At 37.1% G+C, this 19,759-nt stretch overlaps 1 protein-coding gene across 3 annotated transcripts in view; it reads right to left on the bottom strand.

The window, feature by feature from the left end:
* Positions 1 to 1,377: 1,377 nt before the first annotated feature.
* KNL1 (kinetochore scaffold 1) overlaps positions 1,378 to 19,759 on the bottom strand; it is a 61,721-nt gene continuing 43,339 nt past the window's right edge. Inside the window, exons 15-26 of one of the 3 annotated variants that reach the window (XM_087859246.1) lie at positions 18,798 to 18,888; positions 18,091 to 18,207; positions 16,580 to 16,667; positions 11,949 to 12,053; positions 11,516 to 11,555; positions 10,519 to 10,620; positions 9,987 to 10,087; positions 6,598 to 6,666; positions 5,640 to 5,749; positions 5,090 to 5,208; positions 3,828 to 3,950; positions 1,378 to 3,081 (exon numbers count right to left, since the gene is read on the bottom strand). In XM_087859246.1, the coding sequence (XP_087715372.1) occupies positions 2,967 to 3,081; positions 3,828 to 3,950; positions 5,090 to 5,208; positions 5,640 to 5,749; positions 6,598 to 6,666; positions 9,987 to 10,087; positions 10,519 to 10,620; positions 11,516 to 11,555; positions 11,949 to 12,053; positions 16,580 to 16,667; positions 18,091 to 18,207; positions 18,798 to 18,888 (1,180 nt within the window). In that variant the 3' untranslated portion in view covers positions 1,378 to 2,966. The remainder of the gene's footprint in view (positions 3,082 to 3,827; positions 3,951 to 5,089; positions 5,209 to 5,639; positions 5,750 to 6,597; positions 6,667 to 9,986; positions 10,088 to 10,518; positions 10,621 to 11,515; positions 11,556 to 11,948; positions 12,054 to 16,579; positions 16,668 to 18,090; positions 18,208 to 18,797; positions 18,889 to 19,759) is intronic. The other 2 variants (XM_045770778.2, XM_045770787.2) reach the window with 2 other exon arrangements.

The following is a 19,759-nucleotide window of genomic DNA, read 5'->3' as shown; positions in this document are numbered from 1 at the left end:
GTAGGGCTCCCTGCTCAGCAGGAAGCCTGCTTCTCCCTCTCTCACTCCCCCTGCTTGTGTTCCTTCTCTCTGTATCTGGCTCTCTCTCTTTCTGTCAAATAAATGGATAAAGTCAAAGGAAAGGAGAGGAAAGGAGAGGAGAGGGGAGGGGAGGGGAAGGGAGGGGAAGGGAGGGGAGGACATTTACCTAAATATCTTTAAAATTTTAAATGCCAAAATCTATAATAAAGTCAAGTAAAATCACACATTAGGGGAAATTTGGCACACAACTATCAGTTTTTAAAAAATTTTTAACATTCAAATTCAATTAATTAACATATATTGGCTTCAGAGGTAGAGGTCAGTGATTCATCAGTCTTATATAATACCCAGGGCTCATTACATCATGTGACCTCCTTAATGTCCATCACCCACTAACCCCATTCCCCCGTCCCCCTCCCCCCAGCAACCTTCAGTTTGTTTCCTATGATTAAGAGTCTCTTATGGTTTATCTCCCTCTCTGATTTCGTCATTTTATTTTTTCCTCTCTTCCCCTATGATCCTGTTTTGTTTCTCAAATTCCACATGAGATCATATAATTATCTTTCTCTGATTGACTTATTTCACTTAGCATAATACTCTCTAGTTCCATCCATGTCATTGCAAATGGCAAGATTCCTTTTTTTTTTAGTGGCTCAGTGGTGTTCCTTTGTATGTATCACATCTTTTCTTAATTTTATTTTTTTAAAGATTTTATTTATTTGACAGAGAGAGAGAGCACAAGCAGAGGGAGCAGCAGGCAGAGAGAGGGAGAAGCAGGCTCCCCACTGAGCAAGGAGCCCAACTCGGGACTCGATCCCAGGACCCTGGGATAAGTACCTGAACCAAAGGCAGACACTTAACGAACTGAACCACCCAGGCATCCCAACTGTGCACTTTAAAAGGTGAATTGTATGATGCCAATTATATTTCAGTGAAGTTGTTTTGAAAAAAAGGAAGTTAAAAAAAATAAACACAACGCAGAATACTGGTCCCCAACCCTAGTGTTTCTGATTCAGCAGGTCTGGGGCGAAGCTGACACTACTAGTCCAGGGACTATACTTTGAGAACCACTCCATTAGCTCATAGAAATGATAGTTTCCTGCCAAACTTCATATAGTTTTCTTTTACTGTCTTTCAAAGACATAGATATAGGGATAACTATGGTTTGTATCTGGTTCTTATACTCAGATCCTGACATATTTCAGTCTTATCTCAGTTTTTGAATAAGTGGGTGTTTCTGGAAGGAGCTTCCTTTGGTATATCTTCAAAGGTCTATTGAATACATGATAAAAAAAAAAAAAGCCCCCCAAAACCCTCTTCACTTCATAAAGAGACACTGCTTAAAAAGATTTCACATAATAAACTTTTTTAATAGTGCAAAAACCAATCTGCTTCTAATCAGTGAAGGAACAACTTCCAAAAAATTTTTATAAAAATAGCCAATCCTTTGAACAAACACAAATGCAAATAATTAAGTAAATATTACAATTATGTATCTAAACCCAGGAGGCAAAGATCATAATTATAAGCCAAACCATTCTTAGAGTTGGTCCATTCCAGGTTTCCAAAATGGATAAAACAAAACCTCTACTTTTCAGGTTTACAGAAAAGAAATAAAACAACTCCAGTAAGAAAACTAATTTAAGTTTCATGGAAAACAGACCATATTGGTGACTTTACGTTTTTCAAGGAGTTCACGGAAATAAAGAACATCTACATCTTGATTTTTATGAAAAATAAATTTTATGTTGACTTTTGAAGGTTAAAAGACCATGTGATCTTTTTGACCAATAGCTCAGAAGTAAAAGCCAATTCAAGAGCAAAGATAATATTCATTGGACCCATAGGACTTTAACCTGATCCTAAAGTATAAAGCAAAATTTTAAGATGAATTAGTTTAAAAATGCAAATATACTCTAGTTTAGAATTAAATATAAAAGAAACAAAAATCATGATTAGGATTTGACTAAAGTCTGGGTAAAAGTTTTCTCATATTTCTTTATCTCACAGATAATACTGATCATTCAGTATCAATGGATATGCTTGTTTTTGTGTATGAGAAGGTTGTGGCTTCAGAAACCAAAACTCACATTAAATTCATTACTACTGCTGGAACTTGACAAAACTGGTGGTTTTTAATGTGATAAATTGTTTGTACAATTATTTAATAGAAAGAGACCGAGAATCTTGCTGTAAAGCATCCTTCAGAAAGATGGAAACTGCCCAGACAGAAGAGTATCTCTATACAGCTCTATGTATTTCTATATATATATATATCTCCTTACTACATCACAAACACACAAAAAATTAATGTATTTACATATACGTATGGGGCCAAAATTAATTAACTTTCTCTACAAAATTATACTTAAGAAAACATTAATAGACATTATATAATAAAAGAAGGCAAGGCCCTCAAAAAAGATGGCAACCATTTGAAAAGCTGAGTGCTACTGCTTTTTCTTAACATTTTTGCAATGGAGGGAAAAAAGGATGAATAGTTTGTAGACAGATATATTTCTATTCCAGAAATACCTGCTAGGCAGAAGTCAGGCAACTTAAAAATCATAGTTCTATATATGAGCAAATGGCTAATGTTTTTGTCAGTGGTGACAGCTCCTCTTATACTTAAGTTACTTCTCAGGGCTTGTCCTATGTCAGAGAGCACAACTTTAATTAGAAGAAATTTTCCCTAAGTGTTCTACTATTTAAACCTTTTGTAAAAAGATGAGCAGGTTGATAACATGCTATTTGAGGCCATCCATCATTCCTGACTGCAGAGATTTAAAAACTAACCATACAAATTAACTATAACGTCATCAGAAGGAATTTTACTAGGCTACTTTCGATGACCTAAAGACAAAGATTAAACAGCAATGGATACACTGACATAATGTCATTATGAAGTGCACTGTGCTTGGCTGTTATAGCTATAGTCCATGCGTCTAGTGGTAGAAATGACAGTCCTGAAGCAGATCTTGGTAAATTTGCTTGACTACATTCTTTAGGTAGTTGTCCTCCAGTGGCACTTTAGCTAGAATTGCAGTGATTTCATCTTGGCTGCAAAGAACAAAAGGTTCATTAATTTTTCTGGAAACTTATCTCCATTTCATTGTAATTCATGTTTTTGGGGATGGTCTTTGAGTCTCTTAGGAAGCACAAATAGGCATTTCTAGAAATAGCCTGCCCAATTGGAACTAAGATTCCAAAAACAAGGCCTAAGAACAATTCTTCATGAACTGTGAGGTATCTTGACTTAGCTAAAAATCTAAACTGTTGGTGTTTGCTGATGGATTTGAGAAGGGTGCATTCTAAACTTGCCATCTTACAAACTGTTAGCAGTGTGTCTAAAAAGTCACAAAATAAATAGTAGGAATGAAATAATTGAGAAAAGCATTATGACTGCACAGCTTTTTAAGTGATTATTAAGTGATAAGTGATTATTCTGTTTTTAAGGCCATAAAAATTGTTTATATATGATCTGGGCTAAGCTTATACCCATTTTTTTCCTTCTTGGTTCCTGTTTAGGTAAGAGTATTCAAAAAGTAGAGCAGGTATAAAAGAATAGACCAATGGTCTCCAGCATCCCCTGGAGCTAGAAATGAAGGTCACTGACTTTAAAAGAACACATTTTTCAAAATGATGTCAGAAAGAAGTGATATTTGGCACTCACTATGGATTATCCATTACTGGTATATCCAATAATGGTATATCCATTATTTCTGACCACTTTGAGAGATCTTTCAAATTATATAACATAGGTAAAAATGTAGTTAGGAGCCCTATCCTGCTGGCCCTTTACTTACCCAATGTTTCCAAGGTGATTTTGAATGGAGAAAGGTAATGGGACAGTTGGAAAATGGACTGAGAGAGGCAAGGTCATCTCAAATTTTGCAAATGCTGTAGAGCTGGAGAATAAAAGCCTCAATCTATAAAAGACAAGATCCTCAATTAAAAATACAAAACAAAAACAGAATGAAACAAATACATTTTCCTTTTACACTCACATGTGAAACCTAGGTGATACATTATTTCCTTGTCCTTATCAAATGGACAGTCGGTAAAAAATCTGGAACAAAGTATTATTAGTAGTAGTATCACTTTCATTGTTAGTCATAAAACTCATTAAAATAAATCATCTTAATAAATTTTTTAAATATTTTTTTAAAAGACTTTATTTATTTGACAGAGAGAGACACAGCGAGAGAGGAAACACAAGCAGAGGGAGAGGGAGCAGGCCTCCCGCTGAGCAGGGAGCCTGATGTGGGGCTCGATCCCAGGACCCTGGGATCATGACCTGAGCTGAAGGCAGACGGTTAATGACTGAGCCACCCAGGCGCCCCCATCTTAATAAATTTCTTTTTTTTAAGATTTTATTTATTTATTTGACAGAGATAGAGACAGCCAGCGAGAGAGGGAACACAAGCAGGGGGAGTGGGAGAGGAAGAAGCAGGCTCATAGTGGAGGAGCCCGATGTGGGGCTCGATCCCACAACGCCGGGACCACGCCCTGAGCTGAAGGCAGACGCTTAACTGCTGTGCCACCCAGGCGCCCCCCATCTTAATAAATTTTTGACGAATTATTTACTGTCATGGGTTGAACTATGTCCCCTCCTGCCATCCATATGTTGAAGCCCTCGCCTCCAGTATCTCAGAATGTGACCTTATTTTGGAAATAAGGTAATTGCAGATTTAATTAGTTATGATGAGGTCCTACTGGAGTGAGATGGTCCCCTAACCCAAAATGATTGGTGTCCTTATAAAAAGGGGACATTTAGACACAACCATGCACACAGGAAGCACATCATGTGAAGATAAAAGCAGATACTAGGATTATATATTTATAAGCCAAGGTATGCCAATGACCTCCAGCAAATCACTAGAAGTTAGGAGATAGGCATGGAACAGATTCTCTTTCACAGCCCCTCAGAAAGAACCAACCTTCCTTGCTAACATCTTGATCTCAGACTTCTAGCCTCCAGAACTGTGAAACAATAAGTTGCTATTGTTTTAAGCTACTGAGTTTGTGGTACTTTGTTATGGCAGCCCCGGGGAAATAATATACTTACTCAGTATTAGTCACATCTATGTTCATTAGGTTATAATTTGGTCCCCATCTCTTTAAAAACTCAATTTCCTCTCCAAGGAGTCTACAACGGCTCACTACCAGTGAGATTTCTTGAAGCATCTGGGGAAAATTGGGGGAAAAAATTATGAAAACATTTCAGTTTTTAATGGCTCTTTTATATATATATATATATATTTTTTTTTTAGATTTTTTTTTTATTTATTTATTCATTCGACAGAGATAGAGACAGCCAGCGAGAGAGGGAATACAAGCAGGGGGAGTGGGAGAGGAAGAAGCAGGCTCATAGCGGAGGAGCCTGATGTGGGGCTCGATCCCATAACGCTGGGATCACGCCCTGAGCCGAAGGCAGACCGCCCAACCGCTGTGCCACCCAGGCGCCCCTTTAGTGGCTCTTTTATAAAGAATCCCTTGAAGTTAAACAATTTAATATATTTATAGTTTCAGGATCTAATATTAAATATATGACATTTCAGTTCGCTTTTTGGGACAGATAATGTAATTTTCCTTCAAAATACTTCAATTGGATTTACCTTGGGTACTTGATGCTGTGTTGTACATTTCTTCTTCCAGGATTCCTGTTCCTCAATGTATTGAAAAATAAGCTTATGAACTAAAAGGGAGGAAGGAGGAGCTTTATCCTCTGAGGAAGGAAAAAAAAAAAAAATCAAAACAGGGTATTACTTATTTTCAAATATCTCCTATACATAAGCTAGAAATACCTTCAAACTACGAGGTGTCTAAGTATTCTCTCCATTTTATTTTCAAGCACATAAATCAACATATATATATAGCAAACATACACATTCTTCTTTTTTTTTTTTTTTAAGATTTTATTTATTTGAGAGAGAGAATGAGTTGGGGGCAGAGGGAGAGGGAGAAGCAGACTCCTTACTGAGCAGGAAGCCCGATACAGGGCTCGATCCCAGGACCCTGAGATCATGACCTGAGCCGAAGGCAGACGCTTAACTGACTGAGCCACCCAGGCACCCCAAACATAGACATTCTTATAAAAACTCAAGCCATTATCATACACAGAATAGAACTTGGTTAGAAGCATGAGTTTAAATATAACCTAAACGAGTTTAAATACTGCCTTTCCTTACAACCTGAGGGATCCTAAGCACACTTACTTCTTTTGAGCTATAGTTCCCTAATTTGTAAAACAAGGAACACTTACCTCAAAGTGTTGATGTAAGTAATACAAATGCCTGATATAGTATGAGTACTCAGAATGGTAATTTTTGAATTATGGATCTAGCTATTATTAATCATTGCTTAAAATCTAGTAATTAAAAAAATAACTTCTTTTAAACCCTACCCAATATTTAGAACATTAACCAAGCAATTTTATGTCTAATACACATTTCTAAGGACAAATTTACTATTATTATTGTTTATATTTATCTTCGTATATGAAAGAGTTCTCAAGGAGCAAATTATACTTGTAAATATTCAACAAATTTTTAGTGGATAAGTGTTTGGACTTACCATCTAACAGAGATTGAAAATTCAGGTCAACAATCTTCCTATAAGCCTTGTTCAGGAAAGGGAGACCAACTAGGAAGAACCGGAATAAGAGTAGTTATACATATATATGTATATATATATATTTTTACTATTTATTTATTTGAGAGAGAGTGCACCCATGCAAGTGGTGGGGGGGGGGAGAGTGGAGGGAGAGGGACAAAGGGACAAGTAGACTCCATGCTGAGTGCAGAGCCCCACACAGGGCTCGATTTCATTTCATGAGCTGAAATTGAGTGTGATGCTTAACTGACTGAGCCACTCAGGCACCCCATTACTTCTTTTTATTATCTGATTTTAAACCACATACAACTCAGTACTTTAGAATCCTACTCTTTCTGGTTAGCAGGGTTTTTTTTTAATATAGTCAGTTAAAAGTTAAAGACGTGTCTTTTTTTCTTTTTTTTTTAGATTTTATTTATTTATTTATTTGACAGAGAGAGAGAGACAGGCAGCGAGAAAGGGAACACAGGCAGGGGAAGTGGGAGAGGAAGAAGCAGGCTCCCAGCAGAGGAGCCTGATGTGGGGCTCGATCCCAGAACGCCAGGATCATGCCCTGAGCCGAAGGCAGACGCTTAACGACTGAGCCACCCAGGCGCCCCGATGTGTCCTTTTTTTTTTAAGATTTTATTTATTTGAGAGTGAGAGAGCGTGCATGCATGAGTGGGAGGAGGGGCACAGGGAGAGGGAGAAGCAGGATCCCCGCTGAACAGGGAGCCCCGATGTGGGGCTCAATCCCAGGACTCCGAGACCACAATCTGAGCCAAAGGCAGATGCCTAACTGACTGAGCCACCCAGGTGCCCCTAAAGGTGTATCCTTGAATCATATTATTCTTTGTATATGGTAAAGGCTCTCCCTGAGACCGCTGACCTACATTTAGTGGCAAGTCTTTGAAGGAAATTTAAAGTGTAGTACATTTATTATAAATTTGTCAAGGCCTCTTCCTTGAAAACTTTTGTGCAAAGACACTATTTTCAGGCATGATATTAAAAAATGACTATGATCTCTTCATACCTACTATCTTTTTACAAACACAGTGAAAATGATTTATGCTCTTAGCATTACAGTAATGAGTAGCCAGGAGAGCTGCTTCCTCTTCCAAATTCTCGAGTTATCTCCTGTCTCTCAAATTTGGATTTTTTTCACTTTGTTGAATATTTTATATGTATTAGGCACTGGAGATACGATAGTGAGACAAAACAGACACAATCAATTTATATTCTCAAAAAGCTTATAGCTCAGGGGGATATACAGATAATTACATAAATAAACACCAAAAACTACAATCAGTGACAAACTATTAAGGAAAACTGCAGGAAGCAATAAGAACATATACACTAGGAGGGCAAATAGCAGAGGGAGTGGGTAAAAGGAGAATCAGGGAAAACTTTCCTGCAAAAGTGGTAACTGAGCTGAGCTCTTGAGGATTACTAACGGAAATTTATTTAGTGAAAAGGGGGTACTATGGTCTGAATGTTTGTGTCCCCCAGCAAATTTATATATTGAAATCCTAATGCCCCTGTGATGGTATTAGGAGACGGACCTTTGCAAACCATTTACTAGGTCATGAGGATGGCACCCTCATGAAGGAGATTAATGCTCTTATAATAGAGACCTTAAACAGTTAGCTTGGCCTTCCAGCACGTAAGGATACAATGAGAAGTCTGCAACCTGGAGAAGGGCTTTCACCTGACCATGCCGGCACCCTGATCTTGGACTTCCAGCTTCCAGAAAAATAAGAAATAAATTTCAGTTGTTCAGTAACTACCCAGTTGATGGCATGTTTGTTATAACAGTCCAAATGGACAAAAATAAGGGAAAGAGCTTCCAGGCATACAAAACATCATTATGAAGGTCCTGAGGTAGGACGGAACATGATTGTGCACGAAAAGACCAGGATCTTTTAAGGAAATGAAAGAGGAGCACCTAGGTGGCTCAGCTGGAAAAGCATGCAACTCTTAATCTCAGGGTCATGAGTTCAGGCCCCACGTTGGGTATAGAGCCTACTTTAAAAAAAGGGGGGGGGGAATGAAAGAAATCCATGTGCCAAAGTGCAGAGAATAGTTTAAGATGAGGCAGGAAAAGGAGGAAAAATTCAATGCATGCAAGATGTTATAGGCCATAACAAATACTTTGATCATTCGTCTAAGAATATTAGGTGCATGATCAGATTTCCAACAATCACCATAGCTATGGGGAGGAAGATGAATTGGAGAGGAAAAGGAGAGGATTCAGAAAGGCCAAGTGTAATGTTATCGTAGCCATTTGGTTAGAGATTATTGACAGGAAACAAAGAAATGTGGGTCAGTATTAAGAAATTAAAATCTCTAAGTCTTATTGATGATTAGATGTGCCTGATAAAGGATAAAGAGGTACAGAGTGATTCCTAAGTTCTATTTTTTGTTTATTTATTTATTTTAAAGTAGGCTCCATGTCCAATGTGGGGCTTAAACTCATGACACTGAGATCAAGAGTTGCATGCTCTACTGACTGAGTTAGCCAGACACCCCTAATCCCTAAGTTTTAATTTTGGACCTGGACTGAAATTGATGGTATTATTATTATTTTTAAAAGATTTTATACATTTATTTATTTGGGAGAGAGAGAGAGAGCATGAGCAGGAGAAGGAGGAGAGGGACAAACAGACTGTGTGTTGAGTGCAGAGCCCCATCCCAGGACCCTGAGATTATGATGTGAGCCGAAACCAAGAGTCAGACGCTCAACCGACTGAGCCACCCAAGTGCCTCGATAGTATTCTTTGAGAAAAGGAACTTTTAAGGAGAATCGTGTGTGGAGGCTGGGAAACTGTGAAGTTTGGTTGGCCGTATTGAAACTATTTCAGAGAAAAGACCTAAAGACACTGACAGGAGACTCTCAACAAAACAGCTAGAACTCAGTCCAGTCACCATATAGTGATTCTACCTACTTTGATAAGCCTACCAATACACACAGAACTTGCAACTAACTTTTCAGGGTAACTTAAGCACACAAAAAAGTTAAGAGTCATCAGTCATTAGAGTAAATCCTCTATCACAAAACAGAGATGGAGAAAAAGAACTCAGAGAAAATAGATGCAAATAGCATGTTGATCCATTATTTGGAAATGTAAAATTTCTATCATTTAATGTAACTCAACAAAGGTCAACTTTCACTAGTTGAATTTTTATTTTATTCTTTATCTAATAAAATAAAATTCAATTATCACAAATTTAAGTGATCACCTCTTCTAAGATTTTCAGCAGTGCTTTCATTATGTCAATAGTTATTATTGTATTAAAATAAAGAATGGACTCTTTAGTGAGTTCAGCCATGCATTTTCCTGTTGAAGAATTATCTTACTTTTGCTACTCACCTACTGTCTCTCCAAAGGTGATGGTAAGTTCTATTGTGTCATAAAGAAAGGTGAATATAGCTTGATCATCACTCCACTCTATGACTTCCCACTCAGATAAGCTGGAGAGAAAGAAAGAGAGACAAAGAATTTTTTTCTGAGGTAAAAGAAGAGAGTTAACTTCTGATACCACGCAAACAGTACCAGCAACAGCTGAAGTTTTTCTACTGGCTTAGGGGACAATCAATATTTTGATTTAAATACTGTGAATGTACAAACATGCTTTTGAAAGAAGAAGTAACTCAATTTTGAATTGTATATCAGAGAAAACCCAAGTTTAGGCAACAGATATTTTAAAATTATAATTTCATAGCTTTCCCACCTGTATACCTTCAGCTTGATGTTGGGTACATTAACTCTTTTTGAGAATATATTGTACTATAGGTTAAAACAGTGATCCACATTACAAACACATGTCAACTGCTGTGACAGGTTTAGACAACTACAAAGGCATGGGATAAAACACAAACTAATGACACCTACTTTTCCTTACCTCAACTGATCCAGTAGCTCTTCAATTGTATCTGTTTGTTTTTGTACGAAGTCTATTTGAGCAAGGGTCTGTTCTTTCTGTACTTCCAGTTCTAAAAGATTTCTGCAAATCAAAGTAGGTATTACAGCAAGATAAGGCTGGGTTGTCAGACAATTTGGACTCCATTAAAATAAAGGTTTATGACAAGAAGTCACAGGCTAGATAGCTCCCCACTGAAGTGAATGGCATCCATTTTTGTTTTCTTAGGTATCTTTCTTTCTTTCTTTTTTTGATAAGCATTAATCTAGAAATGTGAGTCTAATTAGGAAAGGCTTAAATCAATGGTTCTCAAAATTAGGATCCACGAAGGTATCCTTGAAGGTTTGCATATTCTCTAAGATTATTATTAAAATTTATTTTGTTTTGAAGATAAAATATAAACATAATGTAGATCATACGAATGCCCACCTTAAAACGGAGACATGCCATAATCTTGATGCCTGTGTTTGGTTTTGTTTAGTTTATTAGTGCTAAACAGAACTTATGCCTTGTTAGTCATTTTGCTAGCATCAATTTAATTTTAGCCAAACATTATCACCTGTCAAATTAATGTTGTCAGTTGGAATTTTACTTGATTTGTCATTTGTATTTGATTCATTTTAGTCTTACAGTTAAATAAGATCCATGACAATAAGAAAAATATACCTCATTTTATACTTACTTAAATGTAATATAAAAGTACAATATAAAAACAGCTTAATGCTAGGTTTATTTTCTTCAAAAGGATCCTGATATTATTCAAGCTTGAGAAATACTACCTTGGATTAATGCCCTGTAAACAGTAAGTGCTTAGTAAATGTTGTCAACTTAGATAGGTCAAGTTCAAGGTGGAGCAGAAGCCCTGAGTCGGTCTTAAGTCAATACTCATGTGTCCACTCTCCTCCAGTTTTTGGAGGTAGGAAGTCATTTAGTCTTGTAAAGTTTAGCCTATTTTCTAACACTCCAAATGAAGGCTGACCTTTGGAGCTCTTCTTCTTCAGTTTTCAGCTGTTCCAGTTCTTTGGAAAGAAAAACAAAACAAATTTATCAGAACAGACACATTAAAATGTTGCTACAAAAATCATCTATTCTACTGAAAATTCTGTACCACTTAATCTCACCTAAACAAAGAATACATTGTTTTTCCCCCATTTATCTCCTTAATTCAGTTACCTTTCTTTTCTTTTTTAAAGATTTTATTTATTTATTTATTTATTTATTTATTTATTTATTTATTTGAGAGAGAGAAAGAGAGACAAAGAGAGGAGCAGAGGGAGAGGGACAAGCACACTCCACACTTAGCGCAGAGCCTAATGCAGGGCTTGATCTTATGACACTGAAATCAACACCTGAGCAGAAATCGAGAGTCAGATGTTCAAACAACTGAGTCACGCAGGAGCCCCTTCAGTTACCTTTCTCTGCAGCTCTCATTTCAGAATCCCATTCTTCCAAAGGACTGTCTTTCTCTTCATCCTCCAAATTCTTAGTTTCTAAGTAGGCGATGTGCATTAGAATAACTCAGTCAAAAATAACCAGAGATGAGAAAAAAAAGATGGTCCCAAAATGAAGTGTTAACAATATTTCACAAACACTCATCATTCCCCATTTTCCTCACCAATAAAGCAATGAGCTATAATTATAATTTCATACAAAGACTTGCTTCTAGTGGCAGACAAGTGAACTTTGAGCCATATGGCAATGATCTCCAACAGCAACTTCTCAGGGGCCACTTTGAGGTGTAAATTGTTTATATATAATTTGCATACATCAAAGTTATTGTTAGGCAATCCCATGGACAAGAAGCAAGACCAGATACACATATACAAATGCATGCATGCACATTTTAAAATTTTAATTTGTTTTTGAAACCTTGAAACCTTATCCTTAAAATCCCTTTCCCTTCTCACATCCAAACCAAGTTTAGATTTTTACCTCAAAAACATAATTTTTTTTAAAGATTTTATTTATTGAGAGAGAGAGAGAGAGAGAGCACACACAAGCAGGGGGACCAGCAGAGGAAGAGGGAGAAGCAGGCTGCCTGCTAAGCAGGACCCTGGGATCATGACTGGAGCTGAAGGCAACTGCTTAACTGACTGAGCCACCCTGGCATTCCTGTTCTTTTTAATAATTCTTCTTCTTCTTCTTTATTTTTTTTTTTTAAGATTTTATTTATTTGTCGGAGAGAGAGAGAAAGAACACAAGCAGGGGGAGCAGCAGGTAGAGGGAGAACCAGGCTGCCTGCTAAGCAGGACCCTGCGATCATGACCTGAGCTGAAGGCAGAAGCTTAACTGATTGAGCCATCCAGGCGTCCCTATTCTTTTTAATTCTTAAAAATATTTTCTATTTTCTCCTTAGTTCTTTATATAAAATTATTTTATAAGTCAAAACTCCTAAGAGGCCTTCCTTGGCCAGCCCCTAAAGCTGACATCTCCAGCTTTATCTCAAATCATGTTCTCTCTTAAGCTGTCTCTATTCTAGCCACATTGGCCTTATTTCAGACCCTTGTACTTGGTATATTCTTTCCCATAAGAGCTTCTGCATGTGTATTCATATTCAATAGTCCACTCTCCCCTCCTCACTTTAACTCTTCCTCATTCTTCGATTTTAGCTTAAATGCCACCTCCTTCGAGGGAAGCCTCTCCTGACCGGACTAGGTTAGATTTCTATTTCAGGACCTATTTCAGTACCATGTAACCTCTCTTTTGTAAGCACTTACCATGTAACCACTTACCATAAAACTATTTAATTCTTTTTTTAAAAGATTTTATTTATTTATTTGACAGAAAGAGAGAGACAGCCAGTGAGAGAGGGAACACAAGCGGGGGAGTAGGAGAGGAAGAAGAAGGCTCCCAGCGGAGGAGCCTGATGCATGGCTCGATCCCAGAACGCTGGGATCACGCCCTGAGCCGAAGGCAGACGCTTAACGACTGAGCCACCCAGGCGCCCCACTGAGCCACCCAGGCGCCCCTAAAGATTTATTTACTTGAGAGAGAGAGAGAAAGAGAAAGCATGAGTCGGGGGAAGGGACAGAGGGAAAAGGAGAAGCAGACTTCCTGCAGAGCAGGGAGCCTGAGAAGGGGCTCCATCCCAGGACCCTGGGATCATGACTTGAGCTGAAGGCAGCCATTTAACCGACTGAGCCACCCAGGCGCTCTCTATGTGTTTAATTCTCATATCCTTTTCTAGATGAGAAGCTCCACAAAACCATAAAAGTTTTTGGGTTTGCTGTTTTTTTTTTTAAAGATTTATTTATTTATTGGGGCACCTGGGTGGCTCAGTCATTAAGCGTCTGCCTTCGGCTCAGGGCGTGATCCCGGCGTTCTGGGATCGAGCCCCACATCAGGCTCCTCCGCTATGAGCCTGCTTCTTCCTCTCCCACTCCCCCTGCTTGTGTTCCCTCTCTCGCTGGCTGTCTCTATCTCTGTCAAATAAATAAATAAAATCTTTAAAAAAAAAAAGATTCATTTATTTATTAGAGAGAGAGAAAGTGCCTGTGCGCAAGTGAGCATGCACATAAGCAGGAGAGTGGGGGAGAGGGAGAGAGAAACCTAAGCAGACTACATGCTGAGCTGGAGCCCAGTGTAGATCTCAGGGTTGTGAGATCAAGACCTGATCCTAAACCAAGAGTCGGACTCTTAACCAACTGCATCACCCAGGCATCCCTAAGTTTTTGTTTTTTATCACCATAGTATTCTTAGCACTGAGCACTGTACATGGCACATATTAGGTATTCAGTGTATTTGCACAAGGAATAATGAAGAAATGAGAAAGAAATAGAGAGCTATTTGTTAGTGGGTCCTAGAGAGGGAAGTGTGGTTTTGGTATTTTTAAAGATAAGAGAGAGGTGAATATATCCTTCAGAGGGGAGGCAGGGAGGTTGAATATATAAGAGATAAGGAAAAATCAGTGATATGAAATTCCTGAGAAGATCAGACGAGATGGAACTCAAAGTTTAGGTGAAAAGATTGGTCTTAGGGAAAAGAAGAATGGATGAAAGAATGGATATAGATATATAAAAGTTTGATTTGTTTGGCAATAAAAGTTTAGAAGTTGTGGCCTAATAGCTTCTATTTGTGTGTCTGTGTGAAGTAGAGAGAAAGGTAATGACAAAGGGGCAGGGGGCAATCTAAGATTATGGAATTCATATACTCATTATCAATGCAGTGCAGAAAACATGTCCTAGGCACTTACTCAATACAAAGCATAGTACTAAGAACTCTGAGGGATATGGAGAAAAATAAAAGCTGATCCTTGCTTCCATGGAGCTTACAATTTAGTTAGGGAGATAAACTACACAAAAGTAACTATAACTACAAGTAGATGTATAGCTACTATAAGGACTAACAAAATCGTTATAGGAGCTCAAGGATGATGACTACTTTACTAGAAAACAGGAGAATGCACTGGCAAAGACAAAGTGGCACTACTGCATAGAGATAACAAGATTTGGTTGGAATTTGGGATGCATAATAAAAAAATAAAAGTAAATTGCTTAAGAAAGGAAGATCTAAAAAGGACTGGAGAAAAAAAATGATTGTAGAGAATGTTAAATGTCAAGCTCCGGTGTTTGGACTTTATTTTGTTATAAATGGAAAGACAAGTTTTTCAAGGAAGTAACATAATGAAAATGTTTTCATAATTATTTAATCTGGCAGCAATGTGCAGTTGGACAGGAAAGAGACAGAATGAAGAGTGTAGATAGATTAGTTAGAAAATTTGAAATAGCATGTCAGAATTAATGACAGCCTTAACGGGAATGGGAAACGATACAAGAGATGCTGAAGAAGTAGATATGACAGGACTTGATAAGACAAACTCAAAGACAAAGAAAGTTTTTAGCTTTTTAGAGTTTATAACAATAGTGATGCCTTTAATAGAGATAAGAAACATCATAGGGAGGGGCGCCTCGGTGACTTAGTCGTTAAGCGTCTGCCTTCGGCTCAGGGCATGATCCCAGGGTCCTGGAATCTAAGCCCCACATTGGGCTCCCTGCTCTGCTGGGAGCCTGCTTCTTCCTCTCCCCTCCAACCCCCCCCCCCCCCCCGGCTTGTGTTCCCTCTCTTGTTGGCTGTCACTCTCTCTCTCTCTCTGTCGAAAAATAAATAAAATCTTTAAAAAAAAAAATCATAGGGAGAGCAAGTTTTCAGGCTTTATTTTGGAAATGGGAGAAGACAATAAATTCCATTTTATTCACACAGAGTTTAAGGTGCTTAAAGACATTTTTGCATAGAGGTTCAGCAGGAAGCTAGAAATGTTAAGTTTGGAACCCAAGAGAGAGGCTAAAGATGCCTTCAGTCAGAATAATTATAAGCTACTCAGGGTCAAAATCTGTGTTTATATCTTTTTTTCTGATGCTAAGCACAGTATCAGTTATGCAATAGGTGTTCAACAAATGATGAATTTAACTGAATTTGGGAATCATTCATACAAACACAAATATTAAAGCAGATGAAAGCATTAAGGGAGAGAATACAGAAATGAGTAGATGATAAAATTTAAATGTCTACACAAGAGGTTAGAGAGAGACCAACAGAAGGACCAAAGGGAATACTCAGGAAAAAAACATATAGTCAGGGTAGTGTCATATCACAAAGGTTCAGGGAGATGAAAGTTTCAGAAAGAAAATAATCAGCAGTGTCAAATGCTGAGAGGTCAAAATGGTTAAGGACCAAGAGCTTCCAAATTTGATGATTATGTGGAATTTTGTGATCTTTGAGAAAGCAGTTTCAGGACAGTAATACTAACAATGCGGGATTATGAGAGGTCAAACTGAAGGAGAGATAATTTTCAAAGAAGACAGTAAATTCATCTATTTAAAAAAATAAGATTATGGTCTAGATTATGAAGAGCTTTCCAAAGAGATTTATTTATTATCTTGGGCATCTCTTGTTGATTGTGTTACAGAGTTTTATTTTGCTCTTATTTAATGTCTCAAGTTGCTAATACAAGGCTTTGGCATAAGTGATACCAGCAATCTGTACTGTAGGGAGGCATTTAGATAAAATTAAATTTTCTTTTGGAAAAGTATTCAATATACGTTACCTATTTCAACCTCAGTGAGACTGTTCTCAATCTTCTTAAGTATGTTGTCCATCTCATCTATCCTTATCTGAAGTTTCTCCCTCTCATTCTAAACACACAATATTATATTGTCAAGTTAAACCTCTAAACAAAATATTTTAACATTATAAATGGTTAAACTTGCTGACATACTGCTGTATCATGAACAGGCAAATCTTAAAATGAAGGTCAAATCTTCAAGTCTGGACTTAAAATGTTTTTAAAAAGCATACATAACAGATTAATATAAACTTATTTTTTGTACTTTCCTTTATTCCAGTCTTTCCATGTAATATAAGATGCTAATAAATTCTACTTAAAAAAAATCTTTTTAAGATTTTATTTCTAAGTAATCTCTACATCCAATATGGGGCTCAAATCTACAATTCCGAGATCAAGAGTCTCACACTGACTGAGCAAGCCAGGTGCTCCCCCCAAAAAGGAATTATTTTTATTTTTAAAAAAATTTTTAGAGGAGGGAGGGGAGTGACAGAGGGAGAGGGAGAGAGAATCTTAATCCACACCCAGTGTGGAACGTGACTCGGGGCTTAATTTCATGACCCTGAGATCGCAAACTTAGCTGAAATCAAGAGTCAGACAACCAACTGAGCCACCCAGGTGCCCCCTGAAAAATAATTCTTTTAAAAAAATTATTTATTTATTTGAGAGCGAGAGGGGCAGAAGGAGAGGGAGAGGCAGGCTCCCTGCTCAGCAGGGAGCCTGACGGGAGCTCAATCCCAGACCCTCAGGATCATGACCTGAGCTGAAGGCAGATGCTTACCCAACTGAGCCACCAAGGCACCCCCAAAAACGAATTCCTAAAAAAATGTTCTATGGTTAAATAAATACAGGAAACACTGAACAGAATTATAGTATGTTCTGTTCCTTTTAGACTTAAAAAAAGATTTCTGACTTTAGACTTTAATATGCTAGCTATTATATTTCTCCAAAGGGGGGATACAGCATGTAACATTTCTCAGAATTATTTGCCAAAGGAAAGAAGGTTTTTTATGCACAGTACAATCATTTTGGGAAATGCTACTTTAAACATGCACACACAGGGGCGCCTGGCTGGCTCAGTTGGTAGAATACACGACTCTTAATCTCGGGGTTGTGGGTTTGAGCCCCACGTTGTCTGTAGAGATTACTTAAAAACATAAATAAGCAAATAAAAGTAAACATGCACACACATACACAGCCGGGTCTGGACTATGAGGAAGACAATACTACAGTACAGTCCTTAGCAATGGAAGATCAGAATCCTATATTGTTTTATTTCAACATGTATAATAGATAACAAATTTGAGATAAGACATAGGCTCATATTAGTAAATATATTCTAGAATTACTCAAAATGCCAGATTTCCCACTTTTGATAAATTAAACCCCACCTCTTTATGACCCATGTTCCTTAGGAAACATTCTCCATATTCTACAACCTCTATAAAGTAATTTTAATAGATCTTTCTTTCTATGCTGCTGTTTCAAATTACCTGAGCTGACTGTACCAGCTTGCTGTAGAGAGTCACTTTTCCTTGGTGAGTGAAGACTTTAGTCATCTTGGTAAAACGTGATTTTATTTTGTTCAGGTAAATTCCAAAGACCTTCAGCTGCAACGGAAAATCAAAGGTTACGGCATACTAAAACAAATGAGTTAGGAAAGGCAAATGGTCGGGGAAGGCTGGTTCAGCTGCTATGGGCTGTTTTGCCCATCCTAGACTGATTCCGAAGGCAGGGCACGTCTCATTTGCAAATGTAATCACATTTAGTAGTTTAAGGACAGAACCAAAGATTTTAATTTTAATTCTTGCTTTTAATTCATTTATTCATATTACAAATTAGAAAATGACAGGCCTCAAGTTAATAAAACTTTTAATATATTAGAGAACATACAAAATGAGTCGCTATTTAACCAATTAAAGTAAATCTTCTCCTCATCTCAATCTAAGTGAAACAAGTAGGAGGAAATTCTAAATGAACTTCAAATATATTTCATATATTTAATTGGTCATTTCAGGTTTGAAAAGATTATATATTTTAACGATTACTCACGTATAATTAAATAAAAACCTTGCTAACATATTATACCTGAGAAGTTAAAGAATTCATCACTAATTATCAAGTAACAGTTACTTATTTCACAAAAAACAGGTTCAAAATGTCTATACTGATTCCCATTCAGAAAATGAGATAAAAATACCTCCTCGTCAGAGCTGTGTCTCATTTTTTCCCACAGGTTCCTATTTACATCAGTCAACAGTTTATCCTGGTTCAATGCAGAAAGCTTTAATCTAAAATACAGAAAAGTTAATTAATTAGCACAGGGTTCAGAAGTCAGCTTGAATGAATCAACTCAGATTTACAGGAATACTTAATTTAATTTTTCCTAGTTCTTTTCTACATTAAAAAAAGGGGAATTCACTCAAGAACAGTGGTCAGCCTGATTATTTCAACGCTTGTAGAACAGTTCAAGAATGTTATGAATCAGAAAAACTTCCCTCACAATCTCAATCAACTTGTTCCAATATGAAAACATATGGCTTTTAAAGAATCCTAAGGCCTATCAATGCATAATTGTTGCAAAGTTGTAGCTATTATTTTAAGTAAAAGTTCCCGATTCAGTTTCCAGTCTTATCTCACCTTTATATAATAGCATTTATAAAAGTAGCAAAATTGTATATTAGTCTCTGGTTAATAAGAAATAAATTTCTATCAGAGTTAGAATATATTATATACAGGAACGTAAGTGTAAAGTCAAACACTAGAGCACATCTAAACAGACTGGGCATTGTATGTGAGATCCTATTTTATTCAAAATAAAACATTCTAAGACAAATCTTGAGACACTCAACTCTTTTAAAAACATGGAGAAAAAAACCTTTTCTGTCTTGTTCAGTGATGAGCCCCAGTACTTAGTACAGTGCCTGGCACATAGTAGGTGTTCAATATATAGTTGGTGAATTAAAAACCAGAATCAGGCAAATCTGTAGTATTATAATTTAACAGCATCTTAAGTTTTTAGTTTAAAAACTACATAGTTATTTTAAAATTATTTCTTTTCTGTTAGAATGGTTCAAATTTAGTTGACTCGTTCTAGACAAGCATGATATAAATATATTTTGAGTTGCAAGTCTAATTTACCTGAGGGAATTTAGATATACC

This window comes from Ursus americanus, chromosome 36 (assembly GCF_024610735.1).
Source record: "Ursus americanus isolate L20-20 chromosome 36, mUrsAme1.1.p, whole genome shotgun sequence".
Taxonomy (NCBI): domain Eukaryota; kingdom Metazoa; phylum Chordata; class Mammalia; order Carnivora; family Ursidae; genus Ursus; species Ursus americanus.
This window is presented reverse-complemented; position numbering and strand designations above follow the sequence as displayed.